The sequence below is a fragment of the Cervus canadensis genome, chromosome 8 (genome assembly GCF_019320065.1).
Source record: "Cervus canadensis isolate Bull #8, Minnesota chromosome 8, ASM1932006v1, whole genome shotgun sequence".
NCBI classification, from domain to species: domain Eukaryota; kingdom Metazoa; phylum Chordata; class Mammalia; order Artiodactyla; family Cervidae; genus Cervus; species Cervus canadensis.
In genome coordinates this window covers 7617514-7645136 of record NC_057393.1, presented here as the reverse complement: position 1 = coordinate 7645136, position 27623 = coordinate 7617514, and the positions used below count along the sequence as shown (strand labels likewise).

General features: G+C 41.6%; 2 protein-coding genes across 7 annotated transcripts in view; one reads left to right on the top strand and one right to left on the bottom strand.

Annotated features, from left to right (window-relative positions):
- The window catches only part of EEF1AKMT2 (EEF1A lysine methyltransferase 2), a 28823-nt gene extending 13440 nt beyond the window's left edge, over nt 1-15383 (bottom strand). For 4 of the 6 annotated variants that reach the window (XR_006270704.1, XR_006270703.1, XR_006270702.1 and 1 more), the window contains exons 1-5: nt 15210-15377; nt 13637-13702; nt 13020-13134; nt 3504-3611; nt 753-969 (exon numbers count right to left, since the gene is read on the bottom strand). Coding sequence is in view for 3 of the 6 variants with exons in the window: in XM_043475161.1 (XP_043331096.1) it covers nt 753-969; nt 3504-3611; nt 13020-13134; nt 13637-13702; nt 15210-15325 (622 nt within the window). In the remaining 3 variants the exon portion in view is untranslated. Of the gene's footprint in view, nt 1-752; nt 970-3503; nt 3612-13015; nt 13135-13636; nt 13704-15209 lie in introns of those variants that run through there. The other 2 variants (XM_043475162.1, XM_043475163.1) reach the window with 2 other exon arrangements.
- Nucleotides 15384-19501: 4118 nt separating this feature from the next.
- ABRAXAS2 (abraxas 2, BRISC complex subunit) overlaps nt 19502-27623 on the top strand; it is a 28091-nt gene continuing 19969 nt past the window's right edge. The window contains exons 1-3 of the mRNA XM_043476204.1: nt 19502-19610; nt 23647-23737; nt 27511-27547. Coding sequence (XP_043332139.1) covers nt 19512-19610; nt 23647-23737; nt 27511-27547 — 227 coding nt within the window. The 5' untranslated portion in view covers nt 19502-19511. The remainder of the gene's footprint in view (nt 19611-23646; nt 23738-27510; nt 27548-27623) is intronic.

Here is a 27623-nt window from a genome sequence, read left to right as displayed (position 1 = left end):
AAGTGACAGGTGAAATAATCCTTCAACCATGCAAGGAACAGTCTGCCAAAGCTCAAAGTATTTGCGTATGGATTAAAGATTCTCACAAGATTCCCATTTAGTAGACACAGTACTAATTATACTTTGCTAATGGGGGGGAAAAAAAAAAACGTTCCTATCTTGGCACCAAAATCTTGCAAAAAAGTAGAGATTTCCTCAAGAATTAATATGCAGTAATTCTTCTAAATGCCTATGTTTTGCTTCCATGCAATGTCAAAAAAAAAATATATACACTGAAAACAAGAAGAAAAATCCTATACACCTACATGACCACTAGCATCCACAGAATTGAAACTCTCACCATATAAGACTTTAAAAAACACTAATACCAGCTGCATTATTACTATTATTACTAATTACTGGTATATCAGTGCACTGAATTCAGAAGCACAATATATGTGCTTTCTTTGTTTTGATTCTCTAAATAAGAGATTATACAGCTTAAATAAAGAATTTTTACAGACTCATAAATTTTAGTACTTAACTGCCAGATTTTCTTGGAAAATTTTACAAAGGACTCTGGATCTCAACCAATATTATTTCTTTGTTCTTTGAATATACAGTTAGAAGTACTGCCATGGTTATTAACAAAGAAGAAAAGCAGGCAACTCCCACAAACAGAAGAGTAAAACAATGTAACACCAAGAAAAAAACCTATTTGAGTGCATTCAACATGAGGTAAGAACACATTTAAACAATATACAGCCATTTACCTTCACTGAATTCATCTAGCAGCTCTTCCTTGGTCCAATTACATGAGGTTATTAGAAAAAAGCCTTTCACTTTCAATACTCTGGAGAGAGATTTCACATACTGCTTCCTCTTCTCAACTGCATTGTCAGGATTAAGGCTTATGGCATCAAAAGTCCCTTTGTCAATACAAATATGAAATCCAGACAACTTTGCGGAAGGGTTCAAAAAGTCTTCTACCTATATTAAAAATCAATGTCTATGTGAAACAATCCACACACAATCTTTACTGAATTTAAGTAACAATCTGTAAAAAGTGATAGATAAAAGGAGCAATTAATTACAATGGCATTTTACATATAATAAACATATTTTCAACTTTACAGCTAACTTTTACGTGCTTCATTCCAATATCATTAAAGCTAAGATTAGTAAGCAAGACTGACAGTGTTTCCTGGACATTCCAAATCTCTACAAATTTGGAAACAAATCAAAGCCAGGTGTACTGCCTAATAATACCAGCACATAATGGAGGTCACAAGCCTGGTTTATGAAAAAGTTATTTTGTTGAAAAGCAGAATATTTGACATATTTTTTAAAACGACAAAAAAAATCTCAAACTCAAATAGGTCACTGGAAATATGATGATTTTTAGCTGATATTACTAGTTGTCTGACCTGAAGTAAACATGGTAAATCAAAAGATGTATTGCCTTGACTCAGCAGCTTACAAAACAACTACAACAAATAGTACAAAGCTTAAGAAATTAAAGGACTGTTTAAACTGCAATTACCTAACTTTTCAAATATCACGTATTTCAGATTTTGAAAGTCATGTATCATTCATCTCATTCATTTTCAATAACTTACTGATACTTCAGAAGCATCTGGAATAGTGATCTGCCTCAGTTTCATAAAGTATTCAAAATAATTTGCCAACAAAATTAATTCTGAAAAGCTACTTTGAAAAATTAAGTAGTTAGTTTGTGATTATTCACATAAACTTAACAAAATAATTATAAATGGTGTATTATCTAAAACTTCGTTACTGTTTGATTTTAAAATGTGTATTGTATGTTTTCATACACTCAAACATAGGTTTCCCACTCCCACCCCACATCATTACACCTGAGGCAAAATAATGACTACCACTCGTAAGAGTCAAGTCTGGACAAGTTTCTATCCTAAATGCCTGTATAAAATTATTCATGTATACAACAAATAGTTCATAGACACCTATGACATACAGGAACATTTCAGGCCCTGGGACTATAACTGCAAACAAATCAAAAGATCTCTGTATGAGAATATATCTCATATTCTCTAAAAGACGAGACAAGCAATAAATAAGTTAACCAAATTATTTCAGATAAAGTGCTATGAAGAGAAAAAATAAAGACAGTGAGTGATTAGGAAGAAAAATGTTTTGAAAAAGTAGCAGGCAAGACCTCTTTAAGAAGGTGATATTTGAGAAGAGATCAGAATGATGAGAATGAGCCAAATAAACTAACATCTGGGGCAAGAACATTCTAGGCAGAGAGCAGCAGGAATAAAGACTGGAGGAAAAAAAGGCTGAAACATATCAGGAGCAGAAAGACAGTCAGAGTGCCTAGAGTATTGGTGATAAAGGGGTAAAAACCAAGGGGCTCTGTAAGGCTGGGTGGGGGTTCAGATTCCATTCTAAATGCAATGGGGAAGTGCTTGGAGGCTGATTTACATTTAATAAAAATAACTCAGAACTGGGGCTCTGTAACAACCTAGAGTGGTGGGATGGGGAGGGAGGTGGGAGGGAGGCTCAAGAGAGAAGGAACATATGTATACCTAGGGTTGATTCATGCTGATGTCTGGCAGAAACCAACACAATATTGTAAAGCAATTATCCTTCAATTAAAAATAAAATAAATTTAATTATATATATATATAAAATAACTCTGGATACCCTGTGGTAACGGACAGCAGAGTGGCAAGAGTGGAAACGGAAAGGCTAAGTAAGAGGTTGCTGATGGTGGCTTGGATCTAGGAAGCAGCAGTGGAAATATCAAGGAATGACACATTTTCTCAACTATTCTAAAGATAAAACCAACAAAATTGGTTCTAGGATTATTTTTTCAGCAGCACCTCACAGCTTTTGAGATCTTAGTTTCCCAATCAGGGACTGAACCCAGGAGAGTACTAAGTCCTAACCACTGGACCCCCAGGGAATTCCTGGCTATTAAATAAAAAGGAAAGAATGGGATGGGGATCGGAATGAGTGAAAAGGCTAAGGGAGAAACCAAGAGTTTCATTTTGGACTAATTAATAGGCTATTAGCTATCTAAGTGGAACTATAGAATATGCAGCATTTCTATAATTCTAGAGTTCATAGAAGAAGCCTGTGATAAAAATGTAAATGCAAGTGGCATCATCTCCTCACAGATCAGAGGGCAAAATAAGTAATCTTTGGGGCATTATACCACTTTATGCATTTACAAATTTTTGATCTGGTTGATCCAAAGTTAGCTATTATTCGTGTGTATTTGCAAAAAAAAGAGAGACAGAAAGGCAAAATAAACATACTTGAACACAAGAGGAAGAGAAGAAAATAACTTCCCCAAACTGACTAGACTGAAAATTTTAATACTGTTACTTAAAAAGTTATCATTTTGGATTATTTATGATTGATCCTTAATTTATGAGTTTAAGGATATCAGAAAATTAATACACATCAGAAACATTTAAACTTTATAACTTTTTATAAATAAAAATAACAATGACAGCAATATAAATAATAGTTACCTTCAACTTAATGTTAGATAAACCTTCTTTTTCTATAATACTTCCAGAAAGCTGTATTGCAGATGGAGAGTAATCAATTCCAGTAACATCAGAGAAACCCAATTTTGCCTGGAGACAGATAATTTTATACTTTAGTTTTCTAAAATTTTAAATACTGTTTTACCTATGAGTTAAAATATTCTGTTAGGACCCAGACTGTTTTCTTCTATTAATATATCAAATGACATATGCCCTCTAATAGTATAACATGTTTAAATTTTATTATAGAATCTAAATAGAAACTAAAAGTTTAACTTCATATAATGTGACAATTTATTTGCTTTTACCATATTTGATTTTTCAAAAGAAACTCATTTTCTCAAAGACAATGAGAATATATGTATATTTCTGTCCTAAAGCAGAAAAAGGTAGTATTAATTTCCAATGCTGATATGCTCCAATTCACACATAAACCTATCATAAATTTTTCTTAACACAATTAAGTTACATGAATAAATTAAATGCATATGTAATAAGTCTTTGCTTTTAAAATTTTTCCTAGAGTGCAATTATAAATCACATAATTCTCCACCAACCCTGTGATTATTAACCACCTTCCATTTGTACAATATTTTTCATTTTTAAAATAGTTCACACATTCCAGTAGACTTTTACAAAAAACCTGTGGTATACCGGGCAGGTATTAATACCCCCAAAGAGTTAAAGAAAGCTCAGTGAACTAAAGAGTTTTGAAACTGAACCTGCAATCCAGCTGTTTACTAACCACATTAACCCATGTAAGGGTGCGAGTTGTAAGAAGCCTAAGGCAGAAAAAGCATGATGGCCTCTGGTCTTCAGCCCTAACTATGCTGAACATTGTCAGACCATTCAGGCTAAAGGCAATTTCAAAGGAAATCTGAAGAAGAAAAGAAGTTGCAAAGTAAAGTGTAGCCTGAAATTCTCTTCCTGCTCTTTACCAGTCATTTAAGACTTACCTAGACTTTTCAACCCTACGTGACTGATTCCTAGTCTAAACTCAATCCAACAATTATTTTCCACAGAGCACTTTTTTTCTCTTTGATCACTTTTATTTTCAGTCGTAAGATCTAATATCAAAAAAAAAGAATCTAATATCCCTTCTTTGATGCCAACCTCCTATTTTTTTAGTGATCTCAATCCATATTCTTTAACAGCTTTGTTTTCTCCCAGTTTCCCTCATTTCCTTCTCTATCAGACCTAGAATGCAGGATGATTCCATCAACTGACTCTAACCAGTTCCTTCTTCTCCATGCTTGTTTACTCTTCCTTTAGACTTTATAAGAATCATACACAGACATTTTAAGTTTCTAGAACATTCACTCTCAAACTATTGCCAACATTTTTCACATTCAGTTTCTGGCACTCAGTGAGAAATAAGCAGACATTCAAGGAAATAATAAATGACCAAAAACTAAGAGGGAAAAACTTATATTAGGAAAAGGCCCAAAGGAGATTCAAATAAAAGAATGATCAGAAACAGATACTTAATGCAACTTCCCTATCAGTACAGTGGTTAAGACTCTGCACATCCACTGCAGGGGGAAGCCCTGGTAGGGGAACTAAGATCCTGCATGCCACAGTCAAAAGCAAAAAACAAAAAAGAATGAAACAAATCCTTAAAACACTGAAATAAATGACAATCTGGGGGACTGTAACAGAACTGAAACCTATAACAAAGAACCATACAAATAAGAGAAATTTAAAATGAAATAATTAAGAAATTCAAGGGTGGGCTTGATGGCAGACTGGACACAAAAAACACAAAAAATACTGAAGTGGAAGAAAGGTCAGAAGAAAATACCACTGTTAGGCACAGAATGACAGAAGGATGGAAAATTAAAAATAGGGAAGAACATAAAAGATACAATATGGCACAGAGTATTAAGATCTAAATACATATGATGGGAGTCTTAGAAAAGGAGGAAATAAAAATAGGGCAGAAGAGAAAATGACATATGACTGAGAATTTCTTAATTCTGACAAAGTATCTGAAACCACAGATTCAAGAAGCACTGTAAACTCAAGGCATGATAAAAACAAAGATAATACAGTATAATATATATCTGACACAATATATAATTTATATTATATACAAATAGCATAATATATCTGATATATAAAACAGAAAAATCTCACAATCATTCAGTGAGTGGGGTGGGGGATACAGTATGACAGATTACCTTCTAAAGACTAACAATAAGACTGATAAGCTAACAATAAGTCAAAGAATGGAAGCCAGAAAACAGTGAAAGGAAAATGCCAATCTAAAATAACATACCCAGCAAAAAAAATGTATGTGTGTATACACACACACACACACACGTACATATCTCCATCAGAAAGCTGGGTGATCACTGCAAAGAGCACCAAATATGAGCAATGATTATTAGCATCACAAAAATACAGGAAACCAAACATTACATACCACCTATTACATTTATTTATTTAAAAACTGAATTTGATAAAAATCTGTGGATCAGAGGTAAGCAAACCTTCTCTTTAAAGGAACAGAGCATAAATATTTCAGGCTTGGCCCCTCACACAGTCCGTCACACCTGCTCAGCTCTACTACTGCAGCACAGAAACAACTATAGACAAGATGTAAATAAATGAACATAGCTGTATCCCCTGTTATAAAAACAGGGGAATCCTAGATTTGACTCATAAACTATATAGTTTGCTGAGTCTTATTCTGGATCTATTCCGAACTACAGAAAACAGAGGGGACAAAAAATATGTTTAAATGGTACTACAAAGATGCAATAAGAGGAGCCGTCCTGCAAGGCCACGAAGATGAGCCTGCTCTGCCTCTCCGCAGCCCTTCTGGTCCTCCTGGGCGCCCTGGTGGCCGGCACCCCAGAGGGTGACGACAGCAACAAGGACAGCCTGCGCCCTGCCTTCTGTCTGCAGCCTCCATACACCGGTCCCTGCAGGGCCATGTTCACCAGGTATTTCTACAACACTGTGTCCGGGCTCTGCCAGACCTTTACTTACGGCGGACGCAGAAGGAAGCAGAACAACTTCCTGAATGAGAAGGAGTGTATCAGCACCTGTGGGGGCTGCAACAGGGCCCAGGAGAGTCCGGCAACTGTGCTCCCTGAGATGCTGAAGTCCTAGGAGGCCCCACACGGGGCTTGGCTGCGGCTGCTTCTGAGCAATTTGAGTATCCTCTGCTTCCTTCTCAAGCCTAACCTCCTCAGCAGAACCCTGCCTCTCTCTTCACTGCAACCTCACCCTCACCCCGCTCCCCAACGTCACTGCTCTTCTTGGAGGGGGCAGCGGGGAAATTTGTGGTCCAGCCCTGAGCCTTAGTGGTGGCAGAAGTCTTTTCAGTAAAGAAGCCCCCTTGCCCCACAGTGATGTTGCATATTTGTTTATGGCTTCAACCTCTGGCCTTATATCTAAAAAATTCATTTTCTAATTAAAAAAAAAAAAAGATGCAATTAGAAAGTCCACACCATGGAAAATCATTGGGATTAATCAACTACCTTCTACAACAAATAAATCACCAAGTTAAATAAACAAACGATATACAGAGAATTTAAAAGAGCCTTAGGAGACTATCAACCAACTGCAAAATATGGACTCAACAGCAGAATGGAAATGACAGAAGAAAAGTCAATGAACTTGAAGACACATTATGCTAGTTATCAAATCTGATCCACAGAGAGAAAAATAATTGGAAAGAAATGAACAGCGCTTCAGGGACCTGTGGGACAATAAATACAGAGGCCTAACTGATAGTTACAGACTCTCAAAAGGAAAGAATGTTATTGAGGGGGGAAAAGATTTTAACACATAGAGCCTGAAAACATCCCAAATTTGACAAAAGACACAAGTTCTTAGATTCAAAAAGATCAGTGAACTCCAAATAGGATAAGCAGAAAGAAATCTAAGCCACGGTACATCATAATTAAACTGCTAAAAACAAAAAAGAAAATGGAAAAAATCTTGAAAGCATCTAGAAAAATGATGCATTACTTACAGGAACACAACAATTCAGACAACTGCAGATTTTTCATAAAAAACGATGGAGGTTCGGGGACCTCCCTGGTGGTCCAGTGGCTAGCACTACATGCTCCCAATGCGGGAGGCCTGAGTTTCATCTCCCTGGTCAGGGGACTAGATCCCACACACGGCAACTAAAGATCTTGCACACCACAAGGAAGATCAAAGATCCCATGGGCCACAACGAACAGCCGGCACAGCCAAAAAAACAAGCTATGGAGGTCAGAAAGAAGTGACACAACATTTTTAAAATGCTGAAAGAACAATTAATTCAGAATTCTATATTAAGCAAAAACATCCCTCAGGAATAAATGTGAAATGAAGACATTTTCAGATGAAGGAACATTAAGAAAGTTTCTAGCCAGCAAAGCTACTCTAAAAATCATCCCTGAAGGAAGTTCTTTAGACAGAAAGTAAACAATATTAATACCAGAACAAACAAATACACACACTCAGAAGATCAGGAATGAAGAAAAAACTGCAAAAGTATCCTTACTTACTTAACTACTACTAACTACTATTCTCCTTTGAAAGGAGAATACAAAGGATAATTACAGTATTATCCAACAGGATTTTCAACATATATAATGATAATATTTAACACAACTACAATACAAAGGAGGGAAGATTAAAAAACTCAAATGTTGTAAGGTTTTCCACATTCCACTTGAAACAGTAAAATACTGATTCTAAGAAGATTGTGTAAATAATATATATTATAATCTGTACTAAAAAAGCTCCAAACACATTAAATGTTGTTCAGTCACTAAGTCGTGGCTGACTCTTCTGCAATCTCATGGACTGCAGCGTGCCAGGCTTCTTTGTCCATGGGATTTCTCAGGCAAGAATACTGGCACGGGTTGCCTTTCCTTCCCCAGGGGATCTTCCCAACCCACAGCAACCACTAAAAAAGCCAGAGATATAGTCAAATCCTTGGAGCAACCACTAAAGAAACGATACAGACACATTTACATAGATATATCTAATTAAAATGGAATACTAAAAAATGGTCAAATTAACCAAAATAAGCAGGGAAGCAGAAAGGAAGAATGAAAAACAGAGGTAACAAAGAGAAAAAAATAATAAAAATGGCAGACCTAAAGGCAAATTGGAAGTGGTCAAACAGAAGATGGCAAGAGTAAACATTGACATTCTAGAAACCAGTGAACTAAGATGGACTGGAATGGGTGAATTTAACTCAGATGGCCATGATATCTACTACTGTGCACAGAAATCCCTTAGAAGAAATGGAGTAGCCATCATAGTCAACAAGAGAGTCCAAAATGCAGTACTTGGATGCAATCTCAAAAACGACAGAATGATCTCTGTCCCTTTCCAAAGCAAACCACTCAATATCCCGGTAATCAAGTCTATGCCCCAACCAGTAACGCTGAAGAAGCTGAAGTTGAACGGTTCTGTGAAGACCTACAAGACCTTCTAGAACTAACACCCAAAAATGATGTCCTTTTCATTATAAGGGACTGGAATGCAAAAGTAGGAAGTCAAGAAACACCTGGAGATGATGCTGTGAAAGTGCTGTACTCAATACGTCAGCAAATTTGGAAAACTCAGCAGCGGCCACAGGACTGGAAAAGGTCAGTTTTTATTCCAATCCCAAAGAATGCTCAAACTGCCACACAATTGCACTCATCTCACACACTAGTAAAGTAATGCCCAAAATTCTCCAAGCCAGGCTTCAGCAATACGTGAACTGTGAACTGCCAAATGTTTAAGCTGGTTTTAGAAAAGGCAGAGGAACCAGAGATCAAATTGCCAATATCCACTGGATCATCAAAAAAGCAAGAGAATTCCAGAAAAACATCTATTTCTGCTTTATTGACTACGCTAAAGCCTTTGACTGTGTGGATCGCAATGAACTGTGGAAAATTCTGAAGGAGATGGGAATACCAGACCACCTGACCTGCCTCTTGAGAAACCTGTATGCAGGTGAGGAAGCAACAGTTAGAACTGGACATGGAACAACAGACTGGTTCCAAATAGGAAAAGGAGTACGTCAAGGCTGTATATTGTCACCCTGCTTATTTAACTTATATGCAGAGTACCTCATGAGAAATGCTGGGCTGGATGAAGCACAAGCTGGAATCAAGACAGCCGGGAGAAATATCAATAACCTCAGATATGCAGATGACACCACCCTTATGGCACAAAGTGAAGAGGAACTAAAGAGCCTCTTGATGAAAGTGAAAGAGGAGAGTGAAAAAGTTGGCTTAAAGCTCAACATTCAGAAAACTAATATCATGGCATCTGGCCCCATCACTTCATGGCAAATAGATGGGGAAACAGTGAGAGACTTTATTTTTGGGGGCTCCAAAATCACTGTATTTGGTGATTGGAGCCATGAAATTAAAAGACGCTTACTCCTTGGAAGTAAAGTTATGACCAACCTAGACAGCATACTAAAAAGCAGAGACATTACTTTGTCAACAAAGGTCCATCTAGTCAACGCTATAGTTTTTCCAGTGGTCATGTATGGATGTGAGAGTTGAACTATAAAGAAAGCTGAGTGCTGAAGAATTAACGCTTTTGAACTGTGGTGTTGGAAAAGACTCTTGAGAGTCCCTTGGACTGCCAGGAGATCCAACCAGTCCATCCTAAAGGAGATCAGACCTGGGTGTTCATTGGAAGGAATGATGTTGAAGCTGAAATGCTAATACTTTGGCCACCTGTTGCTAATAACTGACTAACTGGAAGACCCTGATGCTGGAAAAGATTGAGGGCAGGAGGAGAAGGGGATAACAGAGGATGAGATGGTTGGATGGCATCACTGACTCAATGGACATGAGTTTGGGTAAACTCCATGAGTTGGTGATGGACAGGGAGGCCTGGCGTGCTATGGTTCATGGGGTCGCAAAGAGTCAGACATGCCTGAGTGACTGAACTGAATTGAACATCATATTTAACAGTGAAATATTAGACGCTTTCCTCTTACAACAGGCAGTGTTAGAGGGCTATCTGCCTTCATGATTTCTATTCAACGATGACCTGAAGAATTCACAGCATTTTAATAAATAAAATATTAAGAATGGAACAGAAGAAATACCACTATTGTTTACACATGACATTACAGTCTTTATGGGAAATCCAAAAGAATCTATAGGACCTACTGTATCCCTATGGAAACTCTACTCAATAGAATCTATAAACCAACTATTGGAATGAATGTATGAATCACTGGATACAAGATCAATATAAAAATCTGTTGTACTTATACGTAAGAGCAATAAACTATTAGAAAATGAAATTTTAAAAGTGTAACAATAGCAATTACAACAACAAAAAATCTAGGAATCAATCAAGGAAAAATATACAAGATTTATACAGAAAAAACAATAAAATACTACTGAGAGAAAATTAAGAACTAAATAAATGGACGAATTCATAATGTTCATGGATTCAGAGACTCAACATTATAAAGATGTAAATCCTTCTCAAACTGATCTATTATATATCAGTTGGATTTATTCCCTAAATGCATTTAAACTGAACAGAATAAAGGAAAAAATTCACATGATTATCTCAATAGATACAGGAAAAACATTTAAACAATAACAACACACACATACTTAGCAAAGGAGAAATAGGAGGAAGCTTTGGTCTGATAACAGAGTTATCTACAAAACTAACTTATAAGATACATCATACCTAACAGTGAAACACCAAATGTATTCTCTGAAAGGGGCAAAAAAAGACAAGGATGTCTTCTGTCACAACTAACTTTTTATATTCTCCCAAAGATCCCAACCAGCGTAACAAGGGGGAAAAATTACAAAAGATTGGAAAGGAAAGATTAAAACTACCATTATTTAAAGTTTACACAATTATATATGTGTGTGTGTGTTAGTCTTTCAGTCTATAAAAGAACCTATAGTTAAATTATCAGTCTCGAAGGATAAATCATTAGCCTCTACATGTAAGCTACTAAAATCCAAAGAATCCACAGGTAAACAACAGAATGAATAAGTAAAACTGTGATATAATCATACAAATAATCATGTACAGCAACAAAAATGAATGAACTCCTATGAGCAACAAGTTGAGTGACTCTCACAGACTGCTGAGCGAAAGACACTGGAAAGAACACACTGAAGACTTGCATTTATATATCCAAAATAGGCAAATTAGTCTATGCTGTGATAACCTTGAGAGAGGAGGAGGAATAACTCTGAGAGGATTAGTAGGGAATTCAAGGGGGGTTTCTAGAGTCTGTAATATTCTACATCTTGATTAGCGTGATAGATCTATTCACTGTTATAATGCACTGAGTCATACTCGTTTGGTTTGCACACTTTAATGTACATATGCGACACCCCAACATTTCAAAAAAATTATTACAAATTTTTCTAATCATATTTCATGGCTTCAAACATTTGAATGGCTCCCCATAGCCTAAAAGCAAAATCCAAGCTCTTATGCATGGCATATGATATGGTTCCTACTTTTAATCTAATCCTCTGTTCTGTCTATCCCACAATACACTTTATAATCTAATTTACCAAATTATTTAGAGGGCCAGAACATGTTATGCTGTTTCAAACCTTCATGCCTTTAGATACTGTTTTCACTTCTCGAAATTCTCTCCCTCTTTACACTCTACTCACACTCAACACACAATTTTCACCAATCTTGGATATTAGCTCCTCTAAGACCCTTTCTCTTCCCTCTTCCCCAAATCACTCCCTTTAATCACTCTCTTTCCTATACTCAGCATATATATTATTGCACAGACCAAGCTATAGGATTAGTTATTTATATCTGTCAGTCTATCCTCTACTGTACTGTGAACAACTCAAGCACCAAGGTCTAAATTTTCATGTTTCCAGTGCTGAGCACAAGGCTTGGCAGGTAGTAGTCACTTAATACGTTTGACTGTTATGTATATATCCTTACAAACTAAGACAGTAAAACTCAGAGATGAAGCCTGTCTTACACTTCCTCCACAGCACTTGGCACTATAGGCATGTAACAGCGACAGTTTAGCTAGGAGCAGACCCTGCACCAAAACTTAGTTCCATGGACAAAATGCTCTTTTCAAACCATATGCAAAACACCCTTCAAACCATGTGCTCACCTGAGAAGAGGGATACATGTTCTACTGGAAGTGCAAAATATCATCTTCCTTTTATATTGCAATACATACAGATTTTCATAGTTTTGAGCTAGAAGAAACCCATAGAGATCCCCTAGGTAAAATCTTTAAGAAAGAACTAAAGCTGAGAAAAGAAAAAAAGAGCTTGTTCAAGGTCGAGACTATAGCAAGGACCAAGACTAGAACTCGGATCCCCCGGATCCTCATTTAGTGCTCTCTCACAACCCACTCAGTCTCGTTTCATACTATGTGACTCTCAGACTACGTGGCATGACAGCTTTACTACTTTAGAGTTAGACTGCTAGTATCCCTAGTTGCAAGATTTTTTTTCCTAATTTCATTGTTAAATTTGGCTCTAACACATGAATATTAATAGTACCAACAAGTTCAACCAGGAAAACACCATTTCCAGTTCCAATATCAAGCACTGAAGCATCCAATGGAATCTTATGTTTCTGCATCCACCTTATTAGTCGAGTCATACTCTCTTCTCCAAACCTATTAGAAAGAGAGAATCAGTCAGTCAAACTACCAAGGGCTAGAGAACAAAGGTTACAGCTATATCCCACCTACACAGCTTATTCAATACGCTCAATTAAGGTTTTTTTTGAAAGAAATACTATCTGTAAACTTAATCTTCATCTCTATTATTAAGCAGAAAACACCCCCAAGAATAGAACAGAATGGATAAGGTCGATATGTTACTTATCAACATTTCTCTACATCAGCATTAACATTTATACATGTTGTTGGCTCAAAACTGCATTGTTATTGAAAACAGACAATTATAGAATCAGGGTCATTTCCTAAGACTGTCATCAAATTTATACCTAGGCCATTAAAAAAGAAAAGAGAGTGATTCTTTAAATCTACCCATTTAAGCCAGACTCAGTCCAAGGTTCCCAAGATTTTTACTTTCTCTGGGATAAGCACTTAAAAGATACACGCACACACCAACATAACCTTCTGGATCATAATCCCAGTACTTTTTCTGACTCACCAGATTTCTCCTGTATCTCCGTATTCTTGGAAAGTTTGCAGTTCTCTCTTATAGACAGCATCCCAACTATATAAATAATCAAATGCAATGCAAACTATTGAATTAAACTGTATTATGAATTCAATGTATATTTCTCATACATTACTGGGATAGTTATGACAGAAATTCAAAACATTATTAGTGTTGACATGTGCACATCGCTCAATCTCTTAACATCCTCCTGTTTAAATGTATACATGCAAAGCACTTAACAACAATGCCTAACACTAAAAACGGTGATTTAGCTTAAAAAATACAAAAGAGTATCCGTCCAAGGATCCGTAAGTCCCAAACACAAGTCCAAAACTGTACAGGCAGTTTCATTACCGTACATTTCAGTCTCAGGTGTAGAGATACGAGAATTTTCTACCAGTGAGGTGATTACTCACAATGGAATGCATCAAAGATAAGCTCCGCTTAAAAGTTAGCTTTAAGTTTAAAACTTACTCTTACTCCTTTCAAGGACTCCTCCCCCATAGACGTCCGCCTCTTCCTACTTCCTGTCTAGAATCCCTGGTGTCCCTCCCAGTTACCTCTCATCCTTACCTTTCCCCAGGGTCACTCATTCATCCATCTACTAACCCACTAAATGATTACTGAGCTTGGGTCAGATCGCTTTCTCCTACCCCAAGATGCCCACTGTCTCCTCGCTTCCTCCTTAGACCATCCTCGATTCCAACCTTCCCAGCTTCCACATCCCTGCCCTCCTCCACTGAACCTTCTCAGGTCCCTAGCCGGGCAGTTGTCGCCCAGCCTCCTACCCTTGCCCACCAGCCCTACTTGTCAGACCCACGCTCTTTCCCTTTCTTCAGTTCAGTCGCTCAGTCGTGTCCAACCCTTTGCGACCCCATGAACCGCAGCACACCAGGCGTCCCTGTCCATCACCAATTCCCGGAGGTGGCTCAAACTCATGTCCATTGAGTCGGTGATGCCATCCAGCCATCTCATCCTCTGTCGTCCTCTTCTCCTCCTACCCTCAATCTTTCCCAGCATCAGGGTCTTTTCCAGTTAGTCAGTTATTAGCAACAGGTGGCCAAAGTATTAGCGTTTCAGCTTCAACATCATTCCTTCCAATGAATATTCAGGACTGATTTCCTTTAGGATGGACTGGTTGGATCTCCTTGCTGTCCAAGGGACTCTCAAGAGTCTTCTCCACCACCACCCTTTCCTCGAGCCTATCCCCAAAAGCTTAAGACCCCCTAAAAAAGCCTATCCAGGAGCTTTAAGGCCCGCCCCGCATCCCCATGGGCCCCTTAGACGTCAAAGTCTTTGAAAGGTCTGTTCACAGTGTGGCCCTCCGGACTCCATCCCTAAGGTCCCCCTGATTCTCTCCCAAGGCGGCCCTTAGGGCTTCCACCCATCAAGCCCCCCTCAGGCTCTCCCCATCTTCCGGGGACCCCCCCCCGGGAACCCCACCCCCACCACCACCCCCACCCCCACCACCACCACGTCAGGGCTCCATGTCTCCGTCCCCGCTCCCCGGGCCCGGGCCAGACAGCCACGCTCATTCTCCCCTGCCCCGCGCCACACTCACTGCTCTCGAGTCCCCAGCGCAGACGGGACAAAGCCATCCCCTCCGCGGCCGCACCCTAGGGACCGCGCCGCGCCTTCCGCGCCGCCACCGCCGCCGTCGTCCGCGCCCTCGTTCATCGCGCTCCGCGCCCCGGACGGCCGTTGGGGCCGCCATAGAGATGCGGCGCGGGCAGAGCGGACGGGCGGGCTGGCGCCTCTAGGAGGCGGGAGGCCGCCCTCTCTACTGCTCCCGGCCCCCGCGGGGTCGGCTGTCTTGCGCTCCTCCTGACGCTGCCTCGGACCCTAGCCCAGGAGTGCATGGGGCTAGACCTCGCCTCGGTCCCCCCTCGCTCCAGCCAGCGTCAGACTCACCCACTGCTTCTGGGTGCCCGGCATTATGCGCACGTTAGATATGGGGACGGCTGTTTGTGAGGGACTATTCAAGCGATTGCAATTTGGAAAAAGCCCGGCGGTGGGGAAGCCACACCAGATAACTAAGCTGACGCTGTTCAACAACCCACACGTACAGATCACCTCATCTCTCCACGTCGTGGGCATATCTGAGAAATGGGTGGGACGGACCATCGCAGTATTTGGCATTCCTGCCCAAGGCTAATTCCATTTGTGGCTGGCATCCTGCCTTGAAAATTAGCATTTTGGCCTCTTCTGACTTGACGTCATTGGTGGACTTTATGCCAGGTGAAATGAATGCCCTAGGGTCCCCCACCCCCACCCTTTCCCTCCCGCCCAAGTAGGCCAACCACGGATATCAGGAGAGCTGAGTGAGAAGAAAGCTCTAAGTGAAGTCAAAATGCTGTCTCTGCTCTGCTGCTAAACAGGCACCTGGTCCTTTCCAAGACCCCTAACCTCTGTGTGCTTCAGCTTCCGCAGGAGCACCTCACTGGGGAAAGACTGCTCCTAACCAGTGAATCTGAGATTCAGCCACCTCCTGGTGGGACAGATGCTGGAATTTTGCAGCATAATGCCAGAGATCTGGTGGGCCAAAGGTCTAGGGGCACACCTGTAGCAGCCACGAAATACTGCTAATCTGATATCCTAAGCAAGAATCTCAAAGGCTCCTTTGGGATTTTGCAGCATAATGCCAGAGATCCTGTGGGCCAAAGGTCTCAGGGCACCCCTGTAGCAGCCATGAAATACTGCTAGTCCTATATCCTAAGCAAGAATCTCAAAGGCTCCTAGCAAGGCTGCCTTCCAAGCAAAATGCCTGTTTCCTAGGCCACGTCTCTGTTGACCTGGCAGGCAGAAGCCCGTTAACAAGTCCCTGAAGGTGAGCGGCATCAACAGTTGCCTTTCCAGCTCACAGAAATCCCAGTTAGGACCACATGTGCATACCCTGTGACACAAGACATCCCAAGATCTTCAGGCAAGTGCTGGTGGTAGAATACAGTAAAAGACAGATGGGAATCTATGTGTATAGTGATTAAAGAACTCAAGAAAGTGCATAAGTAACCTTATTACAGAGTAATAAAACCACCAGATGCCACAGTCAATTAGGGCTGCCCTGAGTGAATGGTTGTTTTGATCTTTTCTAGACTTGATGCTCAATGCTGGAGAGAGTGAGCTTGAATGTGACTGAGTGGGTCTTAAAAGGTTTTAGGTTCTAATTAAGAAGCGCCCATGAAAGATAAGGCTCTCTTCAATCTGATGTCTTGCCAACACTTAAGTTGTTTTTGCTCTGTGTGATGAATGCTGTAAACAGTTGTTGGTATGGAGCCCTGGAAAAAAAAAAACATGATTTATACAGAGTTCCTTCTTTGGCTCCAGGATTACTGTGAGTGTCTAGTCCTGAGTGGGGCACCACCTCTGATCTCCCAGGACAACGTTCCTGGTGGGGGGATGGAGAAGCTGGATCAGAGCAGAGCTGCCCATCACCAGGGAGAAACTGGAATGTGCCAAGGAACACAGTTCCTTCTGCCAGGTGCAAGTTACACGAGACAGGAGGGAGGCCCTGAGTGTACTTTGGGTTGCCTGTGTCCCTCTCACTCTGCCAGTCCCTGCAGCTGGAGCCCTGCTTACCTACAGCTTCTCTGAAACTGTGCTTTCAGGCATTCTCAAATGCTGCCCAACTGGCAAAACAACAGTCAGATTCCAGGTGATCCTGGTTAGGGTCAGAAGGGATGGATTCTCTGAGAGGGTAGCACTGAGCGAAAAGCTAAAAGAGTTTGCCACAGGCTGTGTCCCCAGGGAAGCAAACTGTAAGACTGAGATGAACATGGAAGAAATTAGGGACTGCTCTCAAGATCACCACCTATTGGGGAAAAGAGAGAAGCAGGGTTGGACAGAGGAAGTAGTCAGGCTGGGGTACCATCACAACGGAGCCTTGGCTAACACCCTCTCCCCTGACACTGTGAAGCTGGGATGATCCTTTGGAATTTTCAGGTTGGATTGAAGGATGTGGGCCTTTATTTATCTGTGGATACACTGACCAGACCTCGAATGCTTTTTTGCCCAGAAAAAGAGGACTGACCTTGGACGATGAGAATTCCACGAAGGATAAATCCAAGAAAGAGCTGTCAGCACCTGGAAGAATAATTCAATCAGTCTCACAAGGGGACGTCTGGGTCACACATCACCACATCTAGAGCAGAGACTATGGAGTAAACTTGGAGCTTTTGGGGAGAAGAGCATTCCAGGTGAACAGAGCAGTGAGTGCAAAGCCCCTGATTATCCAGGAAGCAGAAAGAAGTCTAGTGTAGCTGTAGCAGAGTGAACAAAGGAGACAGCAGCAAGAAATGAAGGAGTCAGATCATTGTAAGGTTTGGGATTTAACCAAGAAGCAACAAAACTTAAATTTAAGCTTTGGTGTGACAGTTTTGACTGATACGCTGAGAACAGATTTGGTCGGGAGAGGGTTAAAGGCAGAAGTGGGAGCACACTGCCTTTTTCATCCTCATTCAATGGACATTGAGGTAGGATAATTCTCTATTGTGAGGGTCTGTCCTATGCGTTGTAGGATATTTAGCGGCCTCCTTGACCTCTCACCACTAAATGCAGGTGGCACCCCACGCCCCCTCCCCACCCCACCCCCATCAGTTGTAACATCCAAAAATGTCTCATTTTTGTCAGCTGTCCTGTGGGGCAAAACTGCCTCCAGTTCAGACCCCTTGAATTAGGGGCTGTTACAGTGATCCGGGGGAGAAGGCAATGGCAACCCACTCCAGTACTCTCCCCTGGAAAATCCCATGGACGGAGGAGCCTGGTAGGCTACAATCCATGGGGTCGCTAAGAGTCAGACACCAATGATCGACTTCACTTTCACTTTTCACTTTCATGCATTGGCGAAGGCAATGGCAACCCACTCGTGTTCTTGCCTGGAGAATCCCAGGGATGGGGAGCCTGGTGGTCTGCCGTCTATGGGGTCGCACAGAGTTGGACACGACTGAAGTGACTTAGCAGCAGCAGCAGCAGCAGCACAGTGATCTGGGATAGCTTGGACCACTGTGATGGGTATGCTGGTGGCAAGTTGTAGGATTCTCAATATGTTTTTGAAAACTATGTTGACTGATCAAAGGGGAGCATCAGGAATGTTCCAAGGTTGCTGGCCTGTGCAACTGTCAGAAAACAGTTCAGTTTGCTGCGTTTGAAAGAAGTGTGCTAGGAGGAGCTCTGTGAGAGATTACAGTCTCAGTTTTGAACCCACAAGACTGAACAAACTGAAGAATAATGATTAGAAAGTTTACTTTCTTCCCTGAGGTTAGTTGTAGTTCATTTTCACTGTTATTTATTATTTATGCTGATTTTATCTTATTCCCATGGATTTTTCATTGTATTTGTCTTCTTTCGTACCCAGAATCCAATTGCTTCTTAACACCTCCAGTGCCACCAGCATCTCACTTCTAACTAGCCCCAAACCACTGGCGCCCAGCGTCTGGACTACTGTGACAGCGCCCTTCCCCGGCCACTATGTCCTGGACATTGCAGCCAGAGGGGTCACGTGGAAACTGAAGTCACATCATGTTACTTCTGCGTCAACCCCAAACCGTACAAGTGCCTAAATCAACTCCCTCCTTTATCCTTAAGCATGGCAAATGCTGGCTTTCAATACTAAAAAGTTTCGCGTGCAAAGAGAAAAATCTGTATGGGGAACGACCAAGACCAGAAGGCGCCGTGTCTGGGATGCACAGAGCGCGAGACTGCACGCGGAAGATGCAGTGCTGGAATCGGTGGTGAAGGCGACACACCTTGCACCTCTCACCCCTCACTCCGGGGGCTCTCGGGCACCTTGGCCTCACCGGTCGAAGACTTCATTTCCCAGCATGCCAAGGGGCTCGCTGGCCGGAAGGCTCCGTGCCCGCCGCGGAGCATGATGGGGGAGTTGGAGCTTTCCATCATGGCGGCTTCCATTTCGGGCTACACCTTCAGCGCTGTGTGTTTCCACAGCGCCAACAGCAACGCCGACCACGTAGGTGTTGGGCCCCCCACCGCTCCCCGCAACCCGCCGCGGCTGCTCGGGCCTCCGGCCTCAGTCTCAGGCCGACGCCTGTGGCTAAGCCGGGATCCCTTGCCCCTCGCCCCCTGGGCTGGCCGTAGGAACTGATGACCCGGGAGGCTCCCGCCGCCGGCGAACTCTTGCTGCCCGGGTCTCCTTCGCCCCCCGCCCCGAGATGGGCGTCCCCTCAGTCGGTGCCTTTCATCGGCATGGCCGTCCCGGGACGGCAGTCTCCCGGTGGGGAGGGCTTTCCCGGCCGGCCACCGACAGTGTCAGGAGTGGCTTAGTCCTGGAAACCCAGCGCCTGCCCCTCCCTGAGTCAGGCTTCGAGACTAGTGAGGGTTGTCCGGGGTCGGGAAGGAACCGAGAGACCCCCGCTTCAGTTTAGGAGCGGAGGCTCCCAGCCGCGCCCTCTGGTCTGACAGGTTGTTGTCGGGTGCGACGAGGGTTACCATGGCTGTCACTACTCTTTACTTGTTAGATGCGAGGGTGTGTTTTCTTCGCCTCGATGAAAATTGCAGATGTAACCAGGAGTGTTCGGTGTAGGGTCTGCTTTCGCCTTGCCGTTGCATGTTTAGTTCCCTGGCGAATGTTCTAAGACCCGGGAACTAGTCTTAGTGAAAATAGGGAAGTGACAGGCCTTTACGTTTGAGTGATCGGAAGTGCATTTTTAATGTCCCTGGCTTCTGGATGGAAATTCTTTTATGACATTAGATGATTTTTATCTTTACGTGTTTGCCCACCAAGTTGAGATTGTGTTAAAATCATTTGAGTAGTGAATTATTTAAGTTCACTAAATAAATGTAGTGGGAGGGAGGGTGTTGTCATTACAAAGCAAAATGAGAAGACTGCAGAAGAGGGAACTGGGTTTGGTTTGATGTCTGCGATCCTAGCTTCCATCAATAAAACTGATTTCGTAGAGAGGTGATTTCATTAGTAAATTGGATGGCATTAAAGTGTTGTACCGTCCATTGCTTTAGTTCAGTGGTAGAGATCAACTATAGCAGTATACACAACATGGGTTTTTCCAGAGGCAGCTCCTGTCTCTGGACACTAAGGCCCTTGATACTGCAGCCAGCTCTTTAATAATGTAATGCATTGCCTTGTACAGGTAGTTTGTGATCCTGCTTGTGTCCCATGGAAGTGTTAAATATGGTTTCAGTCCTGTTTCTTAACCTTTCTAGTTCTTGGAGTGCCTAGTAATATCACAGTTTATGTATAAAGCAAAATTACTGTAGGCAACCTGTTGAAAAGTGGATAGTTTTAGTTTTTTTTTTACAGTCTACAGTGAGATGGCCATGTTACTTAGATTGTTACTAACTTGATTCAAAAGATATTTCTCTAGTATCTGCACTATGCCAGGCATGGTGCCAGACTTCATAGAAATTTTTACCAATGGCAATAGTTTGCAACTTGTATCTTATACTCTACAAGGATACCTGTTTATATTAACCTTGCCAGTTACATATGTAGACTACTTTAAAATAATTTCAATTTCACATAATTTTAAGTTGAAGAGCCAAGAATTTGTTTTTGTAGTATATTCTTGTTTTGTCCTGGCAAGAAATTAGTTTAAAGCCACTTATTATTCTGTAGTGCTGGAGTTAGCAGACTTTTTCTGTGAAGGGCCAGACAGTGATTATTTTAGGCTTCCTGAGCCTTGTGGCCTGCGTAGCAACTACTCAGCCCTGCAGTTGTAGGGAGAAAGGAGCCATAGACAAGAAATAAATTAGAATGACTGCTTCCAATAAAACTTTACTTGTGGACACAAAGCTGAACTTTATATAATTTTTCACACATCATAAAATATTACTCCCATTTTCTCTTTTATTTCAGCAACTTAAAAGTGTAGACACTTACTCTAAGCTTGTAGGCCATACAGTAACGGCCATTAGGCTGGATTTAGCCCACACACTATAGTTTGCCTACTCTTATAAAGTAACAGTGGTTCAGATAATCCAGACCAATAGATAAATAAGCATCCGTGTTATACTTGGCTTTAGAATGTTTTGATGTCATTGTTGACTTTTTTAAACGAAGGCCTGCCAGATAAAATACAAGGCACCCAGTTAAATCTGAATTTTAAATAAATAGTAAATAATTTTTTAATATAAATATATCCCATTTCTTACATTAAAATTATCCATCATTTATCTGAAATTCAAATTTAACTGGGTATCCTGCATTTTTATTCGCTAAATTTGGCAACCTTGGACCATGGAACACTAGAAATATGTAGATATTAAAGTCTAATGTTATGTAGGAATCTTCAATTTTATTTTCCACTTTGATTAAAGAAAAATGTTTCTAACCTGTTACAAAGGCACAGCTTGTCTTTTGTAGTAAGAACGCATAATGAAAGACTTTCATAGGATAAAACAAGCTTCTTTAGTCCATGTTTTCCAGACTACTAGTCATGGATTCTCTAGTACATATATAATTTTTTTTTTTTTTTTTACTGTGTTTTCGTTGCTGCATGGGCTTTTCTGCAGTTGTGGTGAGGGGACTACTCTCTAGTTGAGGTGTACAGGCTTCTCATTGCAATGGCTTCTCTTGTCGCAGAGCACAGGCTGTAGGTGCTTGGGCCTCAGTAGTTGTGGCCCATGGTCTCAGGAGTTGCAGCTTCCAGGCTCTAGAGCACAGGCTCAGTGCTTAACGGCGCACAGGCTTAGTTGCTCTGCGGCGCGTGGGATCTTTCTGGACCAGAGATTGAACCCGTGTCTCCTGCATTGGCAGGCAGATTCTTTACCACTGAGCCACCAGCGAAGCCTGATTTGGGATTTTTATGACACTCCTCTCCTCTAACTCAATATTTTGCATCGAGTTATGTATGTATTCAGCTACACTGAAAAGCCTCTCTCTCTCCATCCTCACCCCCACAGATTCCAACTGGGACTTTTTAAACTAGGAAATTTGTTTGAAGAATCAACCGACAATAGAAAGGATATTGTTTCCCCAGATGTCTTCAGCCGCTCTTTGCTGAGCAACTCTTGTGTGCTGGGCGCCGTGCGGGGTGCTGGGCGCCGTGCAGGGCGCTGAAGTACACAGTAAACATAGAGTCCCAGCTCTTAGCGAGCTCATGTTTTAGTCGGAGCAGGCATTCGTCAGTACGTGTAAATATGAAATACGAGAAAAATATGAGAAGAGAAAGGATGCAGGGTAAAGGGAACAGAGTGTGGCAGACTCTTGATTCTGTTCCACTCTCCAGGGAAGGCCTCTCTGATAAGGTGCCATTTGAGTGAGGAGCCAAGTGGAGGGAAGGAGTAAGCCGTGTTGGATGCCTAGGGAGGGGAAGTCTGGGCCAGCCTCTTAGTTCACCACCCACAGGGGTGGTATTTCACGTTTAGAGTGTACATTCTTCTCCAGCAGTGCTTGTGCTGAACTCTATAGCAAATGCTCAAGCAGTAGGTTATGTGCTGAGTAATCCAGAATCGATGAGGGTGTGTGTTCGCAAAGGAGTAAATCAATTTATCTCAGCATTTATTAGGGAAAAACTTTGACCTAGTGAAAAAATTATTTGCTGGAATCCTAATTTCTCCTGCCATCCCGTACGGGAGCAGTTGTGCATTGTATTAACTTCTTTCTTTACCCTGTTGTCATTAGCAGAGTTTTTAAAACAATGAAATAAATTACATGCTGTTTCAAGAAAGCAGCCTAGAATATTTCTGCTTCCTGAGCTTTTTTGATGTTGCCTGTTACACTTAGTGGGATTTAGGTGATGAATTCACTCTACTTATTTTCACTTCAGAAAAACAGGGTTTTAGGGGAAGGGATTAAAATAATATTTCATCTTGTCATGGAATCCTTTATTCAGACGATTCAGTTAATAGCTGTGTCTCAAAGTACTTCAGCCGTATACCTGTTGGTTTGTGGAATGGCAGTTTACATGACAAGCTTATTTGGATTATTGTTAAAATTATTATAAAATTGTAATGTCCTCAATTCCTCTTAATTCCAGTAAGAATCATTTTTATTTTTAGCTGCAACTCTCTTCTTCCATTGCTTTCAGGAAGGATTTTTGCTGGGAGAGGTACGGCAAGAGGAAACCTTCAGCATCAGTGACTCCCAGATCAGCAACACGGAATTTCTGCAAGTAATCGGTAAGAGAGCTTATCACGGGCCTGAGAAATACTCTTCTCGTGTACATGCGCCCTGTTTTGTTCTTGGCCATTGACTGATTGTAACCTAACAACAGACTTAAAGAGTACATAGAAAGCCACTCAGGTCACAATGCCAATTATTTTCACTAGGAATGACATGAAATGTTTTTTGTAAGTCAGAGTAAACCCACAGTGCGAGTCTGTAAGTTCAGGTGGTTTGTGACACTGTCCCTGACCCAAGTGGTCTGACCTGTGAGTGGCTGTGTGGAATTACACACATGTCTCTTCACAGCCATGGTGAACCCCGAGTGTGCACTTTGGGCTGTGCCCATTGTCAGCATCACCTTGTACTATAATGAAAGCACGTGTTGTGCCTGTCCTTCCTAGAGGGATCTGGCAAAGATGTTTACACTTGTTTAGAGAAGATATTTGTCAGACCTACACAGCTTTCTGAGGAATAAGCCAGTCAGTTTGGGGGAGCTTACTGGGGAAAATGAAGGTGTTTTGTAGGTGCATGGCTCTTTGGATCAGTCTCCTTTTGATAAATAAGGATCATACTGTTTTGCAGCTGCACCTGGTGCATATCACCAAACAGCATATCCTGATACTGCAAACAGCAAGGGCTGTTTCATTCATTTATGCAACCAACAATCACTGAAAAAGTCAGCGCATGAGACATGTGCTGGGCAGTGAGAGGAATGTCCAATGCGTCTCTGCCTTCCAGGACTGTGAGAAGAGGAAGACAGGTTTCCAGAAATACCTCACATGCAGGCTGAGTGCTGTCAGAGAGGAACAAAGACAATCTCATGAGTTGGGGGAGGAAAATGCCATTGGGTTAAATCAGTAACGACACCATGAGGAAGGTGAGCTGAGGGCCAGTGAGTGGTATGTCCAAGACACCTCAGGGCAGGGAGCCTGGCCTGTTTCTGTGTGACTAGAACACAGACTGTGTGAAGGTGAGTGGCTTGTGTTTTGATATACTGCTGGAAGGTTAGGTTATGCTGAGGCCAAAGCATAGATTTCAGCCTGTTCTCATAGCCTTCTAGTACCTGGGCTGGGGCCAGGGTGAGGACTGAGGTGGTGAGGGTCAGGGAACACAAGAGACAGCTGTCTCCTAAAGAACCAAAACTATGAAACCCACTCCCCACAATACTGACTTGGTAAATAAATACTTGATATTTGACATGCTGTGGTGTAGCTGCTCTTTCACGGAGGTTTTATTTTTATGTTTTGTCTTGCTTAACTCTTTAAAAAATCCTAAAATAGAGAACTCGGTTTCATTGGCCATCTGTGCAATTATTCATTGTTTGCACTTGGGTTTTCAAAACTAATGTGGTGTATGAGGGTTTGCCAGAAAGACCTGACGGCACACCATGCAAGAAAGAGCTCTTGCCTGGCATGATCACAAAAGTAGCATTTCTGGTGAGTGTTCTGGCTGTTTATTTATCTTTGAGGAAACAAAATAGTAAAGTAATTTAAATTCTCCAGCATAGTGTACTCTTATCTTTGATTCATAAATGCCAGTTCCCATGGTATTACAGATACGGAGACGTGCCAGCGGCTAGAGAGACCCAGGTAGTACAGGGCCATGACGACGACCTTCTTTTGCTGTACAATGTTTAATTTATTAGCTACATTCAATTTATTGTTTGAAACAATCATGGGTCTCATAACAGAGAATTTGTTAGTATTAAATGTATGGTTATCATTGTAGTCTTTTTCTCTTTTTTTGGTGGTGTTTTTCATTTCAAAATAAATACATATCAATATTAGAAAATGTAAACTGGGACCCTGGAAAACCTGGATTAAAGGGCCAAGCGTTAGATAACGAATGTACCAGGAGAGGTATGTCAAACCACTAGTGCAAAGAAATTTTCTGGATAGTTTAACCTCCAGCATATCTTAAAATAATAAATTGACCCAATTTCGTATTTGTTGAAAATGCCTGAATCCACGCACGGACACCTTTCCCTGACTCTGCACAATAAGGAGGACTTGATATGAAATGCCATACTTTGAGGGAGCACCCGTCTTGAACACATTCATTTTTAAAGCGGTGCTTACACACTTGAAGTGTATCTGTCTGCCCCTCGTGCCGGGAGTGGCCGGGAGGAGACAGCAACGCGAGAGCTCCCTTAGCTTATGAGGTGAGGGCAGCAGCAGTTCCTGGAAAGATGGAGCAGGGATGAGAGGGGCTGTTCGACCCACCCACCAGCGGGAGAAGCAGTGACAGGGAGATGAGCCGGCCCAGCAGCGCGTCCCCGTGGGGATGTTCACAGAGGTGCAGGAAACACCGTGCACATGTGAAGAGGGCTCCGCCAGGCGGACGAGCTCTGGAGGCCTCCAGAACTCTGCAATCCCAGGCCAGGCTGCCCTGGCTCCCCTGCTTCCAGAAGTCTGCCTAGCAGCTGTCACGGCCGCCAACGTCACACCAGTCTGCAGCTTAATCGTGTTTGAAAGCATCACCCTGTTTTCTCCACGGAGTGCTTAGTTAGGCATTGCAGAATCTTGTAGGAGAAAGCTCTGACCCTGTAGAAAATACAGTGTGGTATCTAGAGCGTATCTTCAGTATGCTTCTCATCCAGGTTATAAATCATGAAGGAAGTCTGCTGGGGTGGATTGATGACAGGAGTGTGTCTTCAGAGTTCAGAATTTACTCTAGGGATTTTTTTAAACAAAATATTCTTTCCTTTCAAGTAGAAGATGAGGACTTTTTTTTTTCCTTCCCCTGAACTCTAGTTAACATTTTTACTACAGATGTTCTGCAGTCTAATTACTTTACTGACAGTATCTCTGAAATAACTTCTGATGGTACACTGTATCATTTTTGGTAATGAAAAGAGAGGATTTCTAGATGAGATTTTCCAGTTTGCATCTGTATAACTATGTCGACAGTTATACTCGGCAAATAATCTTTTCTTCCCTGTGGAAGTACTGGCATTTTTGTGTGTTTTGGCAGCACTCATCAGTACAGAAGCTAATGGGCATAGCCCAATGTCCTTCAGGGTTGTGGTTTCATTTTAATTGAGTTAAAATTGCAGCCTGGAACTCTGTGGCTGTGTCTTTATAAGCAGCAGGTGATGAGTCGCTGGCCAGGAGAATATTGTTAATAGAATTGAGTGGTTAATTAGTCCCATGGTCTTGTATGTCAACCCAGACACTAAGCCCCCTGATGAAGAAATGGTTCACTACAGTAAATCACAGCAATCTTTTCAGAAGTTGTTTGGCTCTGCCTTATAAATGGCTGTTTCCCTTGTGCTGAAAAGCTTTGAAAGGGCTAATAAACTTCCAGAGTTTTCACCCTTCCCCTTCAAAACACTTGGCCCAGTTGTCCTGCATTGTTAGTGGGTTACTGATGGCAGAGTGGTTAAGGCCCTCCTTTCCTCAAGCTGTCCTCACAGCTTTTATCCACCTCGATTAAATGCTTTGAATCAGTGGTTCCTTTTTCCTCTTGGAAAAAGGTAAGATTGACTAGGAGCACACAATAGCTGTGTGATCCTGAATAAAAGCTTTCAGGCGTGTGCTTATCGCACGCCGACAGATGGACCCAGAACCGTCATTTGCCGTTTTACTTTGTCCTGAGAGGGTGTCCCTGAGTTTAAGTGTTAAGGAGATACATTGCCTTCACTAGTGTATACACTCTTTGGGAGAGGAAAACTGTCTTTTTATTGTCTCAGATTTGGGTTTAAAGTTTCTTTTAAATCCTGAGCTATTTTATAGTTGTCTGTATCTTACATGATTAACTGAGATGTATTTCCTCTTTCTGATTACAGAAATCCATAACCATCAGCCTTGTTCAAAACTTTTTAGGTAAGCCACATCCTTCTTTGTAGCTTTTCCTCCTTACTAAAAGATGAATTGATTGAAAACGAATGAACTCAGACAT